Genomic DNA, 22332 nt, shown 5'->3' with positions numbered 1-22332 from the left:
TCAGCTTCCTATAATGTAAAATTTAGAGGACTTTTCCCACTCAAAAGATGTTTAATCACTATGGCGACCTCCCTAATTCTTCATCATTCTGGACCAGTGGAGTTTGGTGTATGTCACCTTCTTGTCTCCATGAAGAACAAGAGACAAGCAGGTGACACTATGGTTACGTTTACACTGAAACAAATCACTGTATGACCTTATTGGAAAAGATTTGCGTCCAGACACATCGTTTCTGTGTCCGCAAGCCTTTCTTTCCTTCTCCAGCTTTGAGCATATTTGTTTACATTTTACAAAAATTTAACTTAAAACCACATGGCTAATTTGCATAAACTGAGCGCTCAAAAAACTGCTCGGTATTGTGCACTGATCCGGTTCAGCTTCTGTCGAACTAAAGGACATGACTAAGTGGAATATGAGTGTTCTTTCTGTGACAGAGGGGTGTTCTGCTGATGGTGAGTCTGTTCTGTGTTTCTATCGCGTTGGAGATGGTTCATGTTAAACTTTTCCGAGATTATATGTCTGCACATCAAACACGTAAACTGTATATATGAATGGACATATTCTAGCCTTAGCGTTTTGGCGGTGAATTACTTTGTGGCACACAGACCTACATCAGCATATCAGCATTTTCATGTGTCTACACTGTGTCGGATCAGATCCATACTCAGATGAATTCGTGGGAGCTGGCGGAACCAGATCGGTCCGTCTCTGGAGCCGTTTTCCATCAGATTAGGTTGGAGGAACACTGCATCCACAACGAAAACGACTCAAATACATACTAGTGTGGACGGGGCCTATCTGATCAAGTAATGAGTCAGATCTGTGAAGAGGCAAGCCCGCTCAAAGTAAAAATGCATCTTTAAATGTACAAACACCTTTAACTGAATAACTGCACGAAACGTTTAATGCTACACTGCTGAACATTCCAGGCAAAGCAATAAAATCTCCATGGCGACAGGGAGGCGGCAGAAAACCTCCACCAGATTTAAACAGTGCAAATAAACCAAACTGGATGTAACCTGCGTATTTTTACAACAACTTGGGTTTTTTGCTTGTAAGGAGAAATTCAATTATCCATGGATTCTACTTGAACAACTGAGGGATTTTACATATATGTACATACATACGTTTCTACAATCCAACAGCGGAAAACCCCTGATTTCTGAATATTAATCTGCTAAAAGTGATTGCTGCTCTATAGGGAAAGGATGGAGGGATAAAGGGAAAGAGAGAGAGAGCCAGGGTTGAGGCTAGAATCAAAACAGGAGGAGACGGAGAAGCACCAGAGGGCTGAGGGACCAGTGGAGGATAAAGTGGGATTAGGAATAATTATAGATGCAGGAGGGACGGTATAAGGAGACAGGGAGGAGAGACAGGAGGACTAGAGGAGATTTAGAGCGATGAATGGACATTAGACTTACAATGGGACAGAACATGGAGAGGGGAATAGAGATGTAATACGGGCTTTGTTGTCACAGAGAACAGGCGATGACAAATGAGGCGGGCTATGAGCAAATACAGTTTAAAATACTAAAAACGGTTGATTTTAGTTTGGTCATTTTAAAACATTGTACAAAATGAGGGCCTTAGAATATATGCAATTTTTGGCATAATTTATTTATTGTGCCGAGCTCACGTGCAGCAGCTCAATTTTCTTCTTCGACAGCCACATCAATCGCCGTTAACTTAAAAGCTGCGTCATCTGCATTTCTTTGTGTGTTTTCCATGAGGAGGGTGCATGTGTGAAGTGCAAAATAACTGTTCAAAACACAATTAAACACCATCTTCCTCCGCGCATCACCCCCGTCTCTCCCCGCAATCTACTGCGCATGTCTCCTGCAGAAAGAGCCTATGTCCTGTCTGGTATCGCGTCGGTGTCTTGGAGGATTTCAGCAGATTTCAGACTTTCTCGGGGGTGGGGTTAGTTCTATCAATCAGGTCTGAGTGAATGTCCGGCTACTGAAGTTTGAGACATTTTTTCTCATCATTTACGCACACGGGTAAGACGTATCCCCCTCACTAATGTTCATTTAGCATCATAACTTATTTTATCAGACGGCGATAAACTATTTGAGTGTGCTGACAATATCAGTAGATAGTGTAGCACAGACAGCGGCGTTTTCTGAACTCAAGCTGCACGTGTATCTGCTGTGTTGCCAAACCATAGACTGTAAATATGAATGGACAATGTGCCAAACAAAGAATCCATCTATATATTTGCCACATTGTTTTATTAGCCACAGGGTTCAAAGTGTGAGAAAAAAGTAGCGACTTATAGTCCGGAATTTACGGTATGCAATTTGGTGTATTTCTTGTGCAAAACTGAAATGAGTAAAGACTTAATTGCATTCTAACAAAGTATTTTATCTGTAAATATACAATTCTTAGGGTCTGGGGGGCCGGTGAAAGAGGCGTGGCGGGCCAGAGTCTGCCCGCGGGCCTTAGCTTGATGACCCCTGGATTAGACGAATACAACAAAACTTTGATAGCGTAAAAGTGCAATGACAAATGAGTCGTGCTATGGGCAGATACAGTTTAAAATGCTTAAAAAAGGTTGATTCTAGTTTGGTCATTTCAAAATATCTGTAAATATACAATTCTTAAGTCCTATATTATGCAAAATAGACTCTTGTTGTGATTTTTTTTCCTTTACACATGTTTGAGAAATCCTTTATAATTAGTCTGTTTACATCTCCAAATCTCAAAATGCTCTGTTCCACCTGGTGAAGTGGAAGTTTTCACGTTAACAGCTTCCTTTAACTTTTTGTTCAGAAGAGACGGGCAATTCCAGGGCTGAAATATAATTAGTAAGTAATATGAGTATAAGTAAGTAATAAGTAATATGAGCCTTTTAAATCTTAATCTTAAACTTTTTTTCCATTTGTTTACAAAATTTTAAAGTGTAATCCTGCGTTTATATAAAACTATAAAGCCTTAACCGTTGCCGGGAAGAAGTAAAAAGAAGGGATGCACAGAAGAGACAATGAAAAGAGAGAGGAGCAGATGGATGGAGTGATAGACGGAGGAATGCGGGCTAATAAAATCTGTTCTGCCATTCATCTCTGTTAGTTTCTAAAAGCCAATTGTACATCTGGAGACAAGCCACAGGAGACACACACGCTTTAACTTTTTTTTTCTTCTCTCTTTTTTCTTTTCTTTTTTTTTTTTTTATACAATGACTGCACCTTTACGTTTCAGCCTTCATTAAACCCTACCGCGGTTCACTGCACAAATTACACCAAATTATCGACAAATTGTGTAACAGTGAAAATCAGAAAGTGGGTTTTTGAATGCAGAGGGGGTATATCTTTTACATTATAATTGTTTTCATGTCTGGAAAATGGCAGTTATACAAGAATGTGAAGTTTAACAGTGGGGGCAGCCATTACTCATGTACTGGACGTAAAAAGAACGATTTGGCATTAAGCAGAATCTGGAGGTCTAAGGGTAGATTCTTGGACTGAACATTAAAGCCACAGTGCGTAACTTTTTGGAGGTGAAATAGAAAGTTAAAACCATGCTGTCAAACATTCTCCATGGAGACAGATACATTTTATGCCAGACAGTGGAAGGTTATAGAAAAATAAGAGTCAGGTTTGTGTGCATTGTTGCTTAGGCTACATTTACACCAAAACAAATCACCGTATTGCAAAATAATTTGCGTCCAGACACGTTGTTTCTGTGTCCGCAAGCCTTCCCTATCCACGCAGCTTTGAGCATATTTGTTTATGTTTTACAGAAACAATCTTTAAAACCGCCTAATTTACATAAACTGAGTGCTCAAAGCAGCTCGCTATTGTGCGCTGATGTGGCTCAGCTTCTGTCGAACTAAAGGACATGACTCAATGGATTATATGTGTTCTTTCTGTGACAGAGGGGTGTGCTGCTGATGGTGAGTCTGTTCTGTGCTTCTATCGTGTTGGCGATGGTTCATGTTAAACTTTTTAGAGATTATACGTCTGCAGGTCATACACATAGGCCGTATATATGAATGGACAGATATTCTAGCCTCTTAGCGTTTTGGTGGTGAATTACTTCATGGCGCATAGACCTACGTCATTGTATCAGCGTTTTCAAGCATCCACACAGTGCTGGATCAGATCCGTATTCAGATGAATTCATGGGAGCTGGCGGCACCAGATCATTCCGTCTCTGGGGTCGTTTTCCATCGGATTAGTGTAGACGAACACTGTGTCCGCAACGAAAACGACGCAAATAGGTATGTCTTGATGGGGTCTTAGTTGTTTTTCAGTGCAATAAAATCACGTGTACAAAGCATGCTCTGATTTTAGTTTGCTTTTTGGCTAAAAACTTACACACGGTGGTTTTCCTTTTTCTATTTGCCATCTTGGTTTAATGCAATTTTTACTATTTGGTTTTAATAGAGCTATTCAAATCAGTTTATTTGGAATATTTTTCTGAATACTTTGGGGCATTTTTGTTGCAATTTTGAACATTCTGTATTCTTAAAGAAGACTTTATTGCACTTGTGTCTACTATATACTAATCTACTGTATGACACCCGTGGATGTTATAATTTGAACATTTAGATTACATTAGACCAGGGGTCAACAAACTTTTTTCCTAACTCTGATGGGGGCCGGTGTCGGGTCGGTCGTAACAGAATTATATGACCCTGGCGACGCAGATCATATTCTTTGAAACCCACCAAGCTTTCTTTACATATCAGGCAAACTGCACTGCTCCTTACACTGAACAGAAAAATAATCGATTGTCCAATGTTCTTTGAAAATCCTGCACTCTCTGTCAACTTTTTGTACTTTAACACTAGCCATTTTGCTGTCCTTAACTGCACTACAGTACTCTTTGATCTTGAGCTTGTCAGGTGACGAAAATGTAAACATGTCATATAATTTTTTTATATAAATATAAATACTTCAAATACATTTTTTTTTTATTGAAAAAAAATCAACAAAATACAAGCAGATGAGTTATTATTTGCCAAAAAGTAATAGGTCATGGCAACCTTTGAGGATTGCCTCAGAGGGGCTGGGGGGCCGGAGTGTACCCGTGGGCCTTAGTTTGATCACCCCTGGATTAGACGAATACAACAAAACTTCGATAGAGCAAAAGTGCAACAGTCAAAATTCATAAATATAAAGACATCCGCACATCTCGTCAGATACCAAAATGATTATGCAATGCTGATGAACTCTGCGTATATCACTGATTAAGAAAATAAAATTGGAGAATGAAGTAAATCCAGAGTGACTGATGGACGTATGACAGTAGCAGTAAAAACGGGTTTGATCGGCAATATGGCGTCTTGAAAGTAAGGGATTAAATATTGCTAATATCACTAATCACTCCAAATAGAACTGTGGCTAAGTAAGAGAATCTAAAAAAAAGTTTGTTTTGCATCATAGGTCCGTTTTAAGGTCATCTATCCATCATTCATTCATGTACTATAGTGTGCACTTAAGTTATCAGATCAACCATTTTGTTTTATAGTCACTTCTTAAAGACCAATCTTTTGAAAACTGATTCAAAGCATTTAAAGATGGTGAGTAAGACATACAATCTATTAACTTTGTAGAGAAGACTGAATGAGGCTTACTCACTGTAGGCACTATAGGACATATAGTGCACTGTATATGTTCCCTGTTCTATTGACGAGGACGGCGGTATTTCAGAGTCATTGGAGCTTCAAAGAGGCGTTTGAACTTTGGAGCAGAGAGTTCATTCACAACACTACATCAAGGTGCTACGCTACGTCTGAAAAGTCACAGTCCATCACATGTGCAAGGGAGGGGAAATCTATCTACTGATCCTGCTGCTACAACATGGACTTTGGCTATTTGAGTAACGTGTTTGATATAGAGCCTTTTTATAGATGTGTGAATAAAAACGTTTTTTGAAATGGAGGCAACTGGAATCTGGAATGAAGTAGAACATAATGTAATTTCAGTGGGTAAATTTGGATTAACCACAGAATATCAGAAAATTAAAAAAATGAAGTGGGGATTGGCAAATGAGAAGCACATATGAGTGAGGTCAGAGCGCAGTTTAAATACAATTTAGTTTCATGTAATGTATTCAATGGGAGATTATCACACACTATTTATGAAGGAAAAATCCTGATGTTTATGGTTTTACTTGACAAATACTTACAGAAATATACCTACACAATAGGGGTGTAATGATATCCGAGTCTCACAATGCGATATCGTCACGGTATGAACCTCACGGTACAATATTTATTATCATATTTTGTGGAGGCTGACAAAACTGTTAATATGCTACTTTTTCCTCTTAAAAAGCCTTGACAAGCGTTATTATTTCTTCTTGTGGTCAACACTGAGATGGAGCAAAGGATCATGGTCTATGGTCCTCTGTCTTTTTTTCGCTATTGCTGCACCATAACTCTTAATTTAAGCAAAGAGACTTACAATTCGATATATTGTGATGGTCCACAATATTACTGTGAGAACTTTCATGATACGATATCATGATATTTCAGTTATTCTTACATCCCTACTACACAATACTTTTAATTTGAACTTATATATGTACATACTTTGCCACTTAGTGAGATTTAAATACTATTTTGAGGGTAGATTTTTTTTTTCTTTTTCATCTTTTGTAATAGAAAAGAAAGCAAACTTTTAAGAACACATCATTCTATAGGGTTTCTGTTGAAGGTGGACTATGGAAGTTTTTGATAAAGGTCCCCTTGCTTGTTTCCATGGAGATGTCACGGTTTTGCCTAGAATGTTCCACAGTAATCTACATCAAGAAGAGCATGTAACACCCCACGTGATTACAGCTGAATACACGTTTTTCCAAGTGTTATTTTTGCAGCTGTAAGCTACTGTAAATGAACAAATGTAACTGAACAAATGTACGATAAATAAGTTCAATGCCAAAGTAGGTGGCAGACTGTCAATTGTGCTCTTAAAAACTCATTTAAATCAAAAACTTGGAAACCATATTATTTTTATGATGTTAATGATGTTTTCTATTTTGAAATGGATTAAAATTAATCTTGGCCTGTGCACATCATCTCATAGATAAGACAGATTCCAAAGACATTGAAAGGAACTGCTCTTGTGGCAAAGGAGAAATTCAACTGTCAACTGGACAAAGTTTATTTGGCTGAATACATTTCACAGCTCATCCAAGCTGCTTCTTCAGTTCATTCAAAACTGAAGAAGCAGATCCCTGGACAACTGAGGGATTTTTCACACATTTTGCGCTCTTTTGTTTTTAGTTTTTGTTTTTAAGATTCTGTCCCCAGTAGTGCCTTTAAAAACAAATCAAAGTCTTCTATACATTTCTTTTAAGTTTCAATCTAAAAGTGAATGTGGAGAGAGTCCTTGCCCACTTGAGCTAAGCAGTGACCACCCTCTTCACTTTGACAGACTAGACTTCGGCTCGTCTAATTTTCCATGTTCCCGTCTCCCCCTGGGCGTCTCACACTCGGAGCCAACAACATGTCCGCCGCCTGTCCATAAATAACCCCATCTACTCTCCCTCTCTCTCTCTCTTTCTCCCCATCTCCCTCCCTTACTCCATCTCTATTTTCTCTCTCCCTGTCTCCCTCTCTCTTTACCTCCATCTCTCACTTTCGGTCCGTCACTCTCCATCTTCCTCTCTCTCCTTCTCCTTTCTCTCCCTCTCTATACTTCAAACTCTCATCTGTCACCCCCCTCTCTCTTTTTATCTTCCCTCTCTATCTTCTCTCCCCTCTCCCTCTCTCAGTCTCTCCATCCCTCTCCCGCCCCTTCTCTCTATAACACATGTCCACACACGTACCGCCTTCGTTGTCCTTGCCGTCAGTGCAGAGCGTCTCCATGGCGACGTGACACCCGGCTCCTCGCCACCCGGACTGGCAGATGCAGTGCCACCCGCTAGCCTCCAGGGTGCAGCGTCCGTTGTTGTTGCACAGACCCGGGCAGCCCTCTGAAGTGAGGAGAAAGACAGAGAGGGTAGTTAGTGATGAGTTAGAGTCAGCAGAAGCAGAGCACGGGTAAGGAAGTTTGAGGCTCAGACAGGCTTTGACCATGAACGGTGTGAAGGCTGAGGTCAGAGGTACTGGAGATGTGACAAGATGGGTGCTGAATTTGAAAAAAAAAAATGCACCACAGCGCAGAATTAACTGAGATAGTCACGTGGTTCTCATCATTCTCCACCCACTTTTTTTTTTTTTCTTACTCTTAAAAACGACCCATGACATAGAATGAAATGTCAGGGTTACTGTCAGGCAGTTGCTTTTTCATGATACTTATTGTATTGATGGACAATACTAGTGATATATATTTTTATCTTATATCAAGAAATATTATGGCAAGTATACAGATACCAATGAGTTTTGCATTAAAATGCATTGAAACTCCTTGAGCAGCTCAGCAAAGAAATGTCCCACGTGATCAGGGGTTTTAACAATTTTATTTATTTATTTTTATTTATACTTAGTATTTAAACAGATGAATGGACCAATCCAATCCAAATGGTAATGTTTATTGTCCCAGCAGAGAAATTGTAGCCTGATTCATCAGCTGGTTTCACTTCGTAGAAACCATTTGACCTCGCAGCGTTAGAATTCGTTTGCTTGATGGGTAGTTTTTTCATTTAACATCTTTTCCCTTGATAAAATTCACTGAACATTCTCTTTGTTCCGGCTTTAAATCCTTGATCTCGGGAAATGTTGCCAACACAGAATGTATGGCTCTTCGCTGATTGGCTGGTGCCTGAACTTGCACTTCCGGGGTTTTTGCAAACCGTAACTGTACTTATAGCACAAGAATTTAATATTTTGTTCTTTGACATTCTACCATCTAAACAAATGCAGCCTTTGCAGTTTAATAATTGCATCAACTGAAATTGCAATCTTGATTCACTACCATGGAGTATAGGCTCTATTCACTGCTGCGTGTCATTTAACAGAGATCTTTTAACAGCACGATCACATTATCCCAATTCTTGCGTCATTGCACTGGCTTCCTGTTAATTTTAGAATTAATTTTAAGATTTTATTATTTGTTTTTAAAGCTTTGAATGGACTGGCCCCACAGTACATCTCGGACCTCATCCAGATTTACAACCTCGCACGTGCTCTGAGGTCCGAGGGCCAACTCCAGCTCGTGGTGCCTAAAACGAGACTTAAAACCAGGGGGGACGGGGCCTTCTCTGTGATCAACCCAAAACTCTGGAATGCTCTGACCCTCCACGTCTGAACAGCCCCCACAGTGGAGTGGTTTAAGTCTCATCTTAAGACCCACTTTTATTCTATGGCTTTTTAATACCACTAGAGTTGTTTGGTCCTCCGTGTCTTTTATTTATTTATTTTATTTATTTACTGTTTTATACATTTTTAGTACTGCTTTTATGTATTGATTTTAGTAATGATTGATTTTAGTTTCATTGATTTTATTATTATTATTTTATTTATTGATTCTATTAGTTTTGCTCATGGTTGGAACATAACTCTGTTGATGTTTTGCATTGCTATGTGAAGCACTTTTGAAACAGTCTTGTTTATAAATGTGCTGTAGGATTGGACTGGATTCACACTTACGTCACCAACCAAGAAGACGTTTGGAAACATGCGATGACATCCGGTGTGGGCTGTGATAAAACCCATTGAAGTAAATATCATCATCTTGAATTTGGCGTCCTCATCTCTGCTAATCGCATGTACTCAGTGCGCTCGGAATTGTGCGTCAGTGGGGAAATGATGAACCGAGGTATGGTTATAGTTGTTGATTTGCTGAACATAACAGAATGCTACAATGACATGGAGATGAAGAAAACTGGGCCATTTTCTAATTTTTCCTAGTTTTTTTCAAACTTATCGCAAACAGAGCCCGCTGGAAGTTGTCATTGCATGTTTCCAAACGTCTTCCTGGTGAATAGAGCTATTTGGACACAGACCTTACATTGAAACGTTATTTGGAATGTCTATATTTTTGCTTTAAATGTTGCACTGTCTCTGATATATATGTGAGTACCATCGGTGATTGTCCCCAGTCCATAGACAGCAGCCTTGTGGAGCCCGCAGTGGTCAAAGCCTGTACTTAGTGAGCGTTTTTAACCCTATATTTAATGCACCTCTCGCCAACAAATGGACTGACAGACTGAAAGACAGAGCCAGAGACAAATCAGAACAATCAATACCAAACAATACGGACGCAAAGACATTAAGACAGCTTTCAGTGGAATGCCAAAGATGTTGTAGTTTCACATGAACGCTAAGAATCCCTATAGGGCCCAAATGGCATCGTAAATAGATCTATGTCTCATTCTCTGTGGGGGAAGAAAAATGTTATTGATGATGGAAGACAAAAGCAAAGAAAGAAAGCGAAAAAGAAACAAAGATATTTATAATTTGAGGGCCTGTTTGAATCTCTTTGTCTAATCTCTGAGTCAATTTTGCTGAGAGAAGCAGGTTAAATAATCCATGTGAAAACACAACATGAAGACGGGAAGAAAAGCCAGCACACAAAGTATAGGGAGGACACAGGGAGGAATATTTGGTTTTGGACAAAAAAAAAGCATGCCTCCGAAATGCTATACTTTATGCGGCCGCCACATTCGAGACAAAATATGAGGCTGGCTGATTTGAAAACAAAAAAATAAAACTGAAAAAATAGATAGGAGTGTTTTTCTGAAAACCAAGCAAAGGGTATTTGGAGAGACAGAGAAGAGAAAAATTGTGAGACAGGGACAGCAGCTGACTTCATTGACACATACATATAAATAGACATGTTTATAGACAGGCTTCTAGATGCAAGACAAACAAAACATATTGGGTACTGCGTATTTGAGTGGACGAAGAGAAAAGTGAGTGCGTTTGAACTGTGCAGAGGAGAGAGTATATGTTACGAAAGGTAAAGCTGGGACACTGGAAAATATCAGATAAAAGCAATTTGACAACTTGAACAAAATGGAAATTGAAGTAAATGGAAGACTTGGAACTATCTCGCAATTGTAATTCGATAAATCATACCAGTTGACTTGTGGGATAAACTTCTTTGACTGTATGACAAAACTGATTCCATGGGCTGCAGTTTCATGTTTATGGCGATATTTAGAGGACTTTTCGGCATTCAAAAGAGGGAATATTTAGCTCATATTTAACTGTTACTACTTTTTAATCACTCCAAAACCCATGTGCTGGTAATGTTAAAAGATACATTACAATTAAACACTTCTTAACAGATCTCTTGTGGTAAAAGTTACTCTATTTGGTCATATTGGAAAGTTAAAAACCAGCCAAAGACAGGAGTTAGAGATAAATGGGTTTGTACATTGAGCAGCCACCCTATAACCCGAAGGTTGGTGGTTTGAGTGCAGCTTTAGCCATTACGTTATTGTGTCCTTAGGCATGACACTTCAGCTAACTCACCGAAATATGGCCGCCACATCTATCTCAATCCGCCCCAGGGCAACAACAGAAGTAAGGAGTGAATGATTAAAGGTGCAATGTGTAACTATTGTAGTGGATGGCCCGTCAACTGTTTGTCTCCATAGATGAGGCATGTCAAACTCAGGCCCAGGGACCAAATTTGGCTCGCAATATATTTATATTCGGCCCGCGAGATCACGTATTAGATAGAGATAAGTATTAGAGCTGGCCCGCCGGCTACAGATAGACTATGGAGACATTATTTATTAAAAATTTTGTTATTATTTTATATTATGCTTATCTGGATTCAATATTTATGCAAAACTATTATTAAAATGTATTTTAATATGAAAAGGTTTAACATTATATATCTCAAAAGAAGAGAAGACACACAGATATTGTTGAAATTTTTCAATAAATATTTAGTTTGGCCCACGGGTTAGTCATAGTTTTTAATTTTGGCCCTCTGTTAATTTGAGTTAAACACCCCTGCCATAGAAATATTACGGTTTTGCCTTGATTATTCCACAGTTTGTATTTAAACTAGGTAATCAAAATGGAGGCAATTGAATGGTCAGATCTATGGAGAAGCAAGCCTGTACATAGAATGTAAGAATCCATGTTTTGCTAGGGATTTTTGAGCTATAAAACACTTGCGATTGAATAACCGCAGTGTAGATGCTGTATGTTTAATGCTCTACTGTGGAACATTCCAGGCAAAAAAATAATATCGCCATGGAGACAAGCAAATAGCGAACCCTCCAACTTTTAAGTTACATAGCGCACCTTTAATGAATCTAAATGTGTAGAATTGTGTGTTCAACGTGCTATACAGAAGTTTTTCTACTATTCCTGCGTTTTTTATCATGATTAAAATATTACTTTTTTATGTCCTCCAAACTGTTTAGTACAACTTCACAAATTGTATTCTGCAACGGGCGACACAGCTGTCCGCCAGCAATGACTTTTTGTAACATATATCTTGATTTCCAATTGTGAAAGTGCATCGGTGCATTAATTTTATCATTTCGCTTTGTATCTGAAAGACAGGGACAGAATAATGTAACCAGAAATACAAATATAACTGAAACAAACAAGCTTGGACAAAGTCAGAAAGACAGTCGTCGTGGAAACAGAGAGAGAGAGAGAGAAAGAGGACAGGAAAAGTGGAATGGGTTGAGACAGGAGTGCAAAAAAGTGATTGGATTTGGGACAGCCTTGAATCAAGTCTTTGGTATTTGAATTACCTTTATATCCTGAGAATAGGAGAGGGCACGGGGGGAGAGAGGGAGGAAAATTAGGGATAAAAAACGTAAATTGAAAAAACTAAACAAAAACAGCACTGCCAAGTACACTACTGTATCTGAGATGTAATAAGGGCTTATGGTCAAAGACAAAAGGGTAGAGGAGGGAGAGGGACAGTAGGGGGCAACGCTGAGTCGGGACCACAACACTACGGCGTCATTCAAGAACAAGAGCAAGAACAGAACAACAATGTCGTGGTGTAGAATATTCATAGACAATTATAAATTTGCATTCAGTACAACGAAACACATGTGGGCGATGTTAAAGAAATGGGTTTTTTTGTGATTGTCAAAGCTCAAATTTGGCCCGTGATTGTTCAGAACGCAAGATGTGGTCTGGCACTTTGTAGCACAGCAGCATAGCAATTTTCATATTTGTTATAGAACGTGGTATTGCATATGTTAAAATTCCATAATAGTGCTTTATATTCGTGGACATTATAAAGCGCTTGAATAGAAGGTTTAGGTCTTACACTATGGTTGAGTAATGTTGTTTATTTATTCAGTGTCCCTTTTCAGAGATGATTTTATTTTAATATTTTGATCATTTCAGCGCTCAAACTTCCTTCACTGGTTAATGACCCATATTACACTATTTTCTGATCGATGTTATACTGTTGTTTCCTCATCACAAATATATCTGGAGTTGTTTTGTTTCATTCACACATGTTTGACGGATAAATCCCGCTTATTTAGGCTACGTTTATACGACGACGGTCTGAACAGAAGACGCAAAAGTGGCGTCGCGTCTTCACTTTTTATTCCATGTTTAGACGAGCGTTTTCGGGAGGAAATCTGCATGCATATGGTGACGCAAAAGTGTGTAGAATTCGATTGGGTATGCATGCCAGGCAGCTAGGTGGTGACGCTAGATGGTGATGTACGTGATGTAAACGCGGACGTGATGTGAGCAGATTTGACCAGAGTTTTGCGTCTTGGGCAGTGTAGACAGAAACGCTACGGCGAAATGTATTCAACTTTTCCACTCTGGAGGGTGGTTTCAGATTTTTGCGTTTTTAAGCAACCAAAAGCGCCATCACCGTCTAAATGAAAGGCACTTGCGATAAAATATTTTGTCGTTTTTACCCGCAAGCTTTCTCGTGTAAACAGGCCCTTAGACGGTGTTCTTTTCTCAAATGAAAACCACTCTGTTCCACCTTTGCTTCACTGTGTTTTTAAACGACATACACCTTCATTGGAATCATTTTAATAATTTCAGACCTGGAATTGCCCATTTCTATTGAGCTAGAGGTAAAAAGTTGCAGTTAACTTGAAAACTACCGCTTCATAACATCACAAGGTGGCACAGAGCAATTAAACTTTAGAGATGTAGATAACGGATTACTCAAACATGTGTGAATGAAAAAAAAAAAACACTACTCCAGGTATGTTTTTGATGAGGTAACAGCATTTTAACGTGGTTTAAATCTCACAAGAATCTATTTTGTGTTATATAGAATCTTTAAAAATCTTCAAAGGTAGCAGTAACTGTTTTTAGCCCTATTTTAACATATAAATACATGCATAAAGCCACATTTAAAGTTGCACTGTGAAACTTTTCTTATTGGGACTTTGCCATTTCCTTGTCTCCATGAAAATGTTATTGTTATTGCATTTGAATATTCCACAGTCTGGCCTTAAACTAATCTTACGTTTATTCTGTTGCAGGTTTTTTTATCGCTAACTTGAAAAACATGTCTTTCTTATTGTGAACCACTGATGTGTTTAATGCCATTCCGTGTAACATTCCAGATAAAGGAATGACATCTCCATGGAGACAAGCTGACAACCAGAAAAAGCAACATAGTACAAATTTAAAAAGCCATGTGAAAACTGCATTTTTACACTCAAAATCCTCTTATTCGAAATGACAGAAAGTATTTTTATCGCAGCGGTGACAAAATCTGTGGATATTGGGCACAACACGATGAAGTGCACTTTCAGGTGTGGATCTGACAGTGAGTCCGATTAGTCTGGAGTAAACCTGTTCTTACCTGAGCACGAGAACAGTGTACATGACAGAGGCAGCAGCCATTTCACACACAATGTTCATTCAAAAGACACTACAGTTTAATGTCTGCACTGAGCTATTGCAACAGTACAACTTTAGTTTCTAATGTTAAAGTAGTAAGTAATGCAGTTTTGTATTCACATTGTATTATTGACCTAATTAAGGGCTTAATGACTAATCCCACATTTTTTCAACTAGTAAGAGTATAAATGTGGAAATCGTCTGGTGGGGATTGAAATTGCTTTGCCTAGAATGTTGCACAGTACAGCATTAAGCAAATATATATTGATTTCAGTAATACAGATAATGCCATACTATGGAACATCCTAGACAAAGTAACAGTATCCAAAGAGACAAGCAGAGGCGTACCCTCACGTCACCAGAACAATTACACAGTGAATTGATTTGATGATTGATTGATTTGATGAATTATTTTGTTTTCATTTCAGTTTTTGCATGAATATAATACTTTATTAGCCCACATAATTATCTGTTTTGTTGTGGTAATTATACTTTGTATTTATGTAAAAAAAAAAAATATTCTATATGTTTACTACTTTCTACATTTGATATACATATGGAGGACATCAAATATATGTAAGTTAGTAAGAAGTATGTATGGAATTATGTAATAAAAAAAAAAAAACTTAAACTACTAAAGATGTCTTTGTTGCAAGATATTATCATAATTGTTCAACTTTTTGGCGGCCATGAAGGCTTGTCAAAGGCTGATCCCATCAGATCTCAGAAGCTATGGGCCTGGTTAGTACTTGGATGGGAGACCACTGGGAATTCCAGGAGCCACAGTGGGGCACCAGTGGCAAAAGCTGTTGTTGTGTCCTTAGGCAAGACACTTCACCCACATTGCCTAGTATGAAAGTGGTGTGTGCGTGAGTGATGGTGGTGATTGGAGGGACCGATGGCGCTTCCGTCAGTCTGCCCCAGGACAGCTGTGGCTACAATAGTAGTTTACCACCACTGCATGTCGAGTGAATGAACAATGAACTGTAAAGAGCTTTGGGTATCTTGAAAGGCGCTATATAAATGCAATGATTAAAATGTTTTCTTTTAAAAATAATTCCATACATCACTTATATACTGCTTCATATTTGATGTCTTCTGTATTTATATCAAATGCAGAAAGTAGTAAAAAAAACAAAAAATATTATCTAAACTTTTGACTCCTAGTGTTTACATGTATTTTTTCAATTATTATTTTTATTTTTTGAATCATTACAAAACTATCTGGCAAAAGTATTTATTGAAATAAAGTAGGTCAGGGTGTGGAATCTGGCGTAATTCATCGGCCGACACCCAAAGACCTCTGCTAACACTGTACGCAGCTCAGTGCTAAAACACATGCTAGTAGTACATGTGATTTGTGAGCATCGCGTGGCTTGACCTTTGACCTGCGCAACGATGCATTTAAAACAACTACAAAGTAGAGGGGAGGGAAATTTATGCTTTTAAGTGCTTGCACATCTGGCTACAATGTGTGCCCGGCCACTTCCTGAACGCTCCGCTTGGACGTAGTGATACTTTAACATGAGATACGTGCAAAACTATGGACACGAATGAGAGCTACATGTGAAAAATGGGTGCTTTTCATCTTAAAAGAATAGACTGGAACATGCATCTGCAGCTGATGGTTCCAACAAATGTTTCAAATATGATGAAATAAATTATACAGAATGTGAGAACACTGCAAAAAGTTTGATTGGAAAAGCTCGGGAGATGCCGTATATTGATTTAAGAAGCTTTGACTTTGACTGCCAATGGATGAAGATGTGTTTTCTTGCTATTCTAGCCAATTCCAGAGACACTCAATATATCACTTTTTTATGTGAAGCACCATACTGCAGCAAAATAGACCTACCGATGTGAGTTAAAATGACTTGAAATTATTATATTTTAAGTAATTTGAGTAGTTAAGGCAATTAAAATGTTGATTCTATTTAAATGTATTATGTATCATTATTAAATAGATCTGTTAAAGGTGCACAATGCAACTTTTTGGGGCTCCGTCACCAGCTTGTTTCTATGGATACGTCATTGCTCTGTCAGGGATGTTCCGCAGTATGACATTCAACAGCTCTATGTTACATTTATTCAACTACAGGTGGTTTTACTGCTCAAAAATACCAAGAAAAACAAGCATTCTTACCACAGATGTGACCTTTAACTTGGTCTGGTTTTGGTTTGGTTAATGCCATACGGTGAAATATTCCAGACAAAGCAATAACATCTCCATGGAGAAAAGCATTTGACGAATCCTCCTCCAAAAAAGTTATGCACTGCACCTTTAAAATCTAACTTAAATGTTTTGGTTAATTTTTTTTTTTTAAAAAGGTGGCATAATATATTCAAATAGGATCCATGATTCCAGAAAACTTTTAAGAATTTGTTTACCTATTTACCTTTTTTTTTGGATAATTTTGCTTGTACTTAAATCTACTGTCAATATCTTATAATCAAATGTTTTAGGTACAGTCTACTCAAGATATTATATAAGTAATTTCAACTCAAGTATTTTCAATTTTTGCACCGCAGTCTCCATTTCCATAGAGATTAAATGTGCGTTCACTTGGATAATTAAATTTATATGTAAATCTACTGTTTATATCTAGTAATCAAATATTTTAGGTACAGTCTACTCGAGATATTCAAGTAATTTCAACTCAAGTGATTTCATTTTTTGCAGTGCAGTTTCCATTTACATAAAGATTAAAGTGTGTGTTCACTTGGATAATTTAATTTACACGTACATCTACTGTCAATATCTTCTAATCAAATATTTTAGGTACAGTCTTCTTAAGATATTCAAGTAATTTCAACTCAAGTGTTTTCATTTTTTGCAGTGCAGTCTCCATTTCCATAGAGATTAAATGTGTGTTCACGGACAGGCAATGACTAATAAAACTACTGCACTCTGTCACACATGAAATCATAAAAACCACAACGAATCCTGCTGCAAAAATGTGGAAGATGATGCAAAAATAAACAGGAAAAAAACAGCACTTTTCTTTTTAAACAATGAACTAAAGACAAGCTTTTACTGTGAAGCCGCCATAAGCTTCATTGAACAAGAAGCAAAAAGCAAAATGGAAGATATGCGAGATGTGGACAGTCGAAAGTTTACCGTACCTTTGACTCGTATGTCCGGGTTGTGTGCTTAAGGAAACAAGGAAAGGAAGCAAGGAGGCAAGAAAGGACAGAGAGAAGGAAGGTAGAAAGACACAAAGAAAGTATTTAAGTACAGTATGGGAATTTGAATTGAGTGAACAGACAAAGATTATAATTTTGAGATATCAAGAAATAGCACATACCACAGATACCAACACCAATACACTGAAAATACTTCCAATATACTTTACAATATACACTTAAAATGATCACAGACAGAAAGGAAAGACTGATTTAAAAACAGTAATTCAAAAGAAATTTACATCTGACATTTTAACAACATCAAAAGATCAATATTTTGGTATCAATTTGCCAGTGATTATACAGCTTTGCCTGACAATCAATCATCTTTCAGACCTTTCATTTAAATACACATTCTGTTCAGCATCATATCAAATGGACTAAGCGTTCAGCTCCAGTCAAATGAAGCTCACAAGGTTAGCAATTATTGGGGCAAATTTGAAGCCAAGTTTCATATTAGGAATAGGAATTGATTTATGAACAAAACAGCGGAATGACAAAGGCGAAATTCAATGTGTCAACTGGACAAACGCTGACAGATTTAAGTTGAAAATGTTTCGTTTTTTGGATGAGCTGTGAAATGTTTTCAACCTAAATAAACGTTGGGCCAGTTGACAAATTAAATTCCGCCTTTTCGATGGATTCTACCCGGGCGACTGAGGGATTCTACACACAAAATAGAGAAATAAAAACACCAGGATTATGATGAGTCTAACACCCGCAGTTACAGAGAAAAGGGCAATGTTTTTTTCAATACAAAGTGAACTGAAGCCAGAGTCCATGGACCCGGAAGTGCCCCCATGCCCACTTCCTATTTGGAACATGGCTAGTGCATTACCTTTGTCCAATTATACACAATACGCAATCTATTTTCCACCAATGTCCACCACAGCAGCAAAACCATCCACCACCTCAGTCTCTCCATCTCATCTTCTTCACAACAGTTTCTACTCATGGGTTTCATCTTCTTGTTTGCAGGCGCCATTTTGAGAACTTTTCACCATCACCATGTTCTATTATGTATTTTAAATGTCTAGGATAAAAAGAGTTAAATTCCACTTTCATGACAGAGTGCATTTTGTGATTTTATGGTAACGGTTCAGCACCTGCTTGTCTCCATGGATATCTTATTGCTTTGCCTGCATGTTCCACAGTACGGCAGGCCAAGTTCAGGTTCAGGTCAGATCTGTGGAGAGGCGACCCCACTCAATAAGGTTGCCTGTTTTTCAAGGTACTTTTGAGCAATAAAAACAGCTTTAATTGGACAAATGCAAACATCTCCTTGGAGACAAACAGGAAAAGACACACAGCACATCTTTAAGCCTTCAACAAACGTCCCTGCTCGTGTCAATCCTGGTTGAAGCACAAGGAAAAACGCAATTACTATGATAGGAATAAATTGCCGAGGTCGGACATCGTTAATCAACATCGCTAACAAGGAAATTCAATTAGACATGAGCTGCTAAGTTACACAGGGAAATATGGGGCAGAATAAATCAGCGGTCACTGCATTGGCGCATGTAGAGATCATATTTTCTATTTTAATTAAGGCTAAACTCTGTCAGATTTGAAAGTCAAGGCCTTCTCAACAGGGTTCAGTACCACTTACATTAACATGCTACTCCACTGATAAAATACTACTATACTCATAAGATAGTGGGTATTCAAATAATTGCTGAATAAAGGACTCATTTCGATACCATTTTCAAAGACTGCTTGATAGAGAGTGCAATGACTTTAATTGCGACTTCATTTCCATATTCTGAGAGAGAAACAAATGTATAAAAATGATCCACATATAGTGAGTGGCAGCGGTTTTGCTATAGAATACTCGTAGCTCGTAGAATATTACACCGTACAGTGAACATTCATGATAAGCGTAGACATTATAACTCCATGGGTAATTTGTTTCATAATATTTTACTCCTCTTTCAGTCTTGTAAAATCAGCCTATATTGTGCATGTTCTGGGTTGGTGAACTTGAATGGAGTACATGATAACGCAATAATAAGCGAGTACCCACAAGATCTGGGAATCAAACCAGATGCCTTATAGTATGAAGGCAAGTGTGCCAATCCCTAATCCACCGTTGAGGTATTGCAGTAAGAAGACCACATGCATTGTTTGGATAATTCAAAATTGTAACCACAAATGTACATATATTTTAAAAGTTAATGCTTTGTTGTGTCCAAATCTTTCACATGCACCATGACAAAATTGGAACCAAATTTGGATTTAGGTTCAGGTTAAACAGGGGTACTATGCAAGATCAACTTTTTGGAGCTGATCTACCATGTTCTAACATTCCCTCATCAAAAACATGCCTGAAGAGGTTTTAGATGTCGTCTGTGCAGTAAGAGTAAGGTTACGTCAAAATAATATTACTCATGTAGAAGTACAAAGTTGTGGTGCAAGAAATGAATTACAAAAGTATTTGGGAAAAGTAACTTAAAGATGAACTGTTTTATTATAATATAAGTTATAATTTGTAGTTAATATTTGAAGGGGCAGTGCACGAAACAGACTTACTAGTGTTACTCACAGTAGGAAGAGTAATCAAAAGTTGTACTCAAGTACAGTACAAGCAGAAGTAAGAATACTATTACTTCAATAAAAATATTACTCAGGAAGGAGGAAAAGTTTTACTTCCTTGATTAAAGGTCCTATATTACACAAAATTGACTCTGGTGAGCATTAAACCATGTTAGAATATCAAAAACATACCTGGAATTGCGTTTTGTTTCATTCACACATGTTTGAGTAACCCATTATTATAGTCTATCTACATCGCCAAAGTTCAAAACCACCTTGTGATATCATCTTGTGGTAGTTTTCCAGTTAATTACTAAATTTGACCTTTAATTCAGTAGAGACATTAGACATTAGTGACGAGACAAGACAATTGCATGGCTGAAATCATCCAAATTATTCTAGTGAAAATGTGTGGAGTTAAAAAAATAAATTAATAAAAAAAAAAAAAAAACTTCCTGTATTACCACATGACATCACAAGGTGGAACAGAGTGTTTTCAGATTTAGAGAGGAACACAGCACATGTTTACATATGTGAATGAAACAAAACACAGCTCCAAGTATGTTTATGATGAAGAAACAACATTATAACATGGATCAGAAAATAGTGTAATACAGACCCTTTAAACACTCTGATACAAAGCATTAGAAAGCCCACTATAGTGACCATTGCTTTGGCCTTAGTACTGCGTACATAGTAGAAAGTCTGGGGCACTAAATGTTTTCCCCTGCTAAAAACTCAACTAGCCAACCGCACCACCCTCACCACATGGTCTGGATTAGCTAATGTGTATTATTGGAGCCGATTCAGAGAGACCTAAACTAAACTGTGTGCCTGCTTTGAGTCAACTGGTGGCACACACAGCACACAGAGCACCGGGTAACGCCCAATTTGGCTCAAAGAAACTGTTTTCCAACTGCAAGTAATCCCGTGGTTTAAACCTATGGGCAAATCCGGATAGACTGCTTTTTCATGTCAATTAGAGACCATCAAATAGACTAACAATTTATTTAAAAGCATCTAAAAGTTTACAATAGTATGCGGAGAAAATCAGACTTGTGATCATTTGTGGTTTTGTACTTTGTCTGGAATGTCCCACAGTATAGCATTAAACCTATCTATCCTGCATGGATTCGACTGTGTTTGCGTTCTCATTGCAAGAAGGGTCATATCTCCCCAGATCTGAACTGTAAGACATTGAGCTTGTCTCCATGGAGATGAAGAAGTTTAATGCCATACTGTAGAACAAGGGTTTTCAAATTGGGTGAATGTGAGCCTCCACTTAGAGTAGGTAAAGACAGCAGAGTCCCCTCCTCCAATATTTCTTAATATTGTATTTTCATATATATATTTTTTAAATAATAATTATATCAAATCATTTCCAACTTCATGCAGGTATAATTGTGGCTACTTTTAACATCACTCAACATCAGTAGGACACAGGACTAAACCAGAACTAAACCAGGTCTAAACCAGGTCTAAACCAGGACAAATCTTGGCCTTGAGAGAGATAGAGAGAGGGAGGGAGAACCCTGAGTTAGAGGTTGGCACGGGACAGAATTTTCAGTCTGTTCCCGACCACACCTGCATTGATCAGTCCTGCTCCTGCCCGTGCCCACAATGAGCTTTCAAAATGTGTCCCGTGCCACACTGCTTTGCATCAGGACCCGTGGGAGGCCTGCGGGAGAGCAGTGCTATAAGACCAGGATGTCCACAAAGCATGATCGGGCAAAGGCTACACTTAGCTTTGTGAGGCATGGAGCTCTGCAATGATCCTTTCGTCTGCAGTCACCCGACAGTCTACATGGGCGCACTTCCGACCCATCCTCTGACACTCAGTTCTGGTTCAGTCCTGGTTCAGTCCTAGTTCAGTCCTGGTTCAGTTATTGTTTAGTCCTGGTTTAATCCTGGTT

At 38.2% G+C, this 22332-nt stretch overlaps 1 protein-coding gene across 6 annotated transcripts in view; it reads right to left on the bottom strand.

The window, feature by feature from the left end:
• LOC110167606 (teneurin-3-like) overlaps positions 1–22332 on the bottom strand; it is a 595717-nt gene that overhangs the window by 133116 nt on the left and 440269 nt on the right. For 4 of the 6 annotated variants that reach the window (XM_055158088.1, XM_055158087.1, XM_055158092.1 and 1 more), the window contains one exon: positions 7777–7923. In XM_055158088.1, the coding sequence (XP_055014063.1) occupies positions 7777–7923 (147 nt within the window). Of the gene's footprint in view, positions 1–7776; positions 7924–13234; positions 13243–16190; positions 16222–17827; positions 17855–22332 lie in introns of all 6 variants that reach the window. The other 2 variants (XM_055158090.1, XM_055158089.1) reach the window with 2 other exon arrangements.

This window comes from Boleophthalmus pectinirostris, unplaced genomic scaffold, assembly GCF_026225935.1.
Source record: "Boleophthalmus pectinirostris isolate CB_2022bp ecotype Guang Dong unplaced genomic scaffold, ASM2622593v1 HiC_scaffold_22, whole genome shotgun sequence".
In the NCBI taxonomy this organism is placed as follows: domain Eukaryota; kingdom Metazoa; phylum Chordata; class Actinopteri; order Gobiiformes; family Gobiidae; genus Boleophthalmus; species Boleophthalmus pectinirostris.
This window is presented reverse-complemented; position numbering and strand designations above follow the sequence as displayed.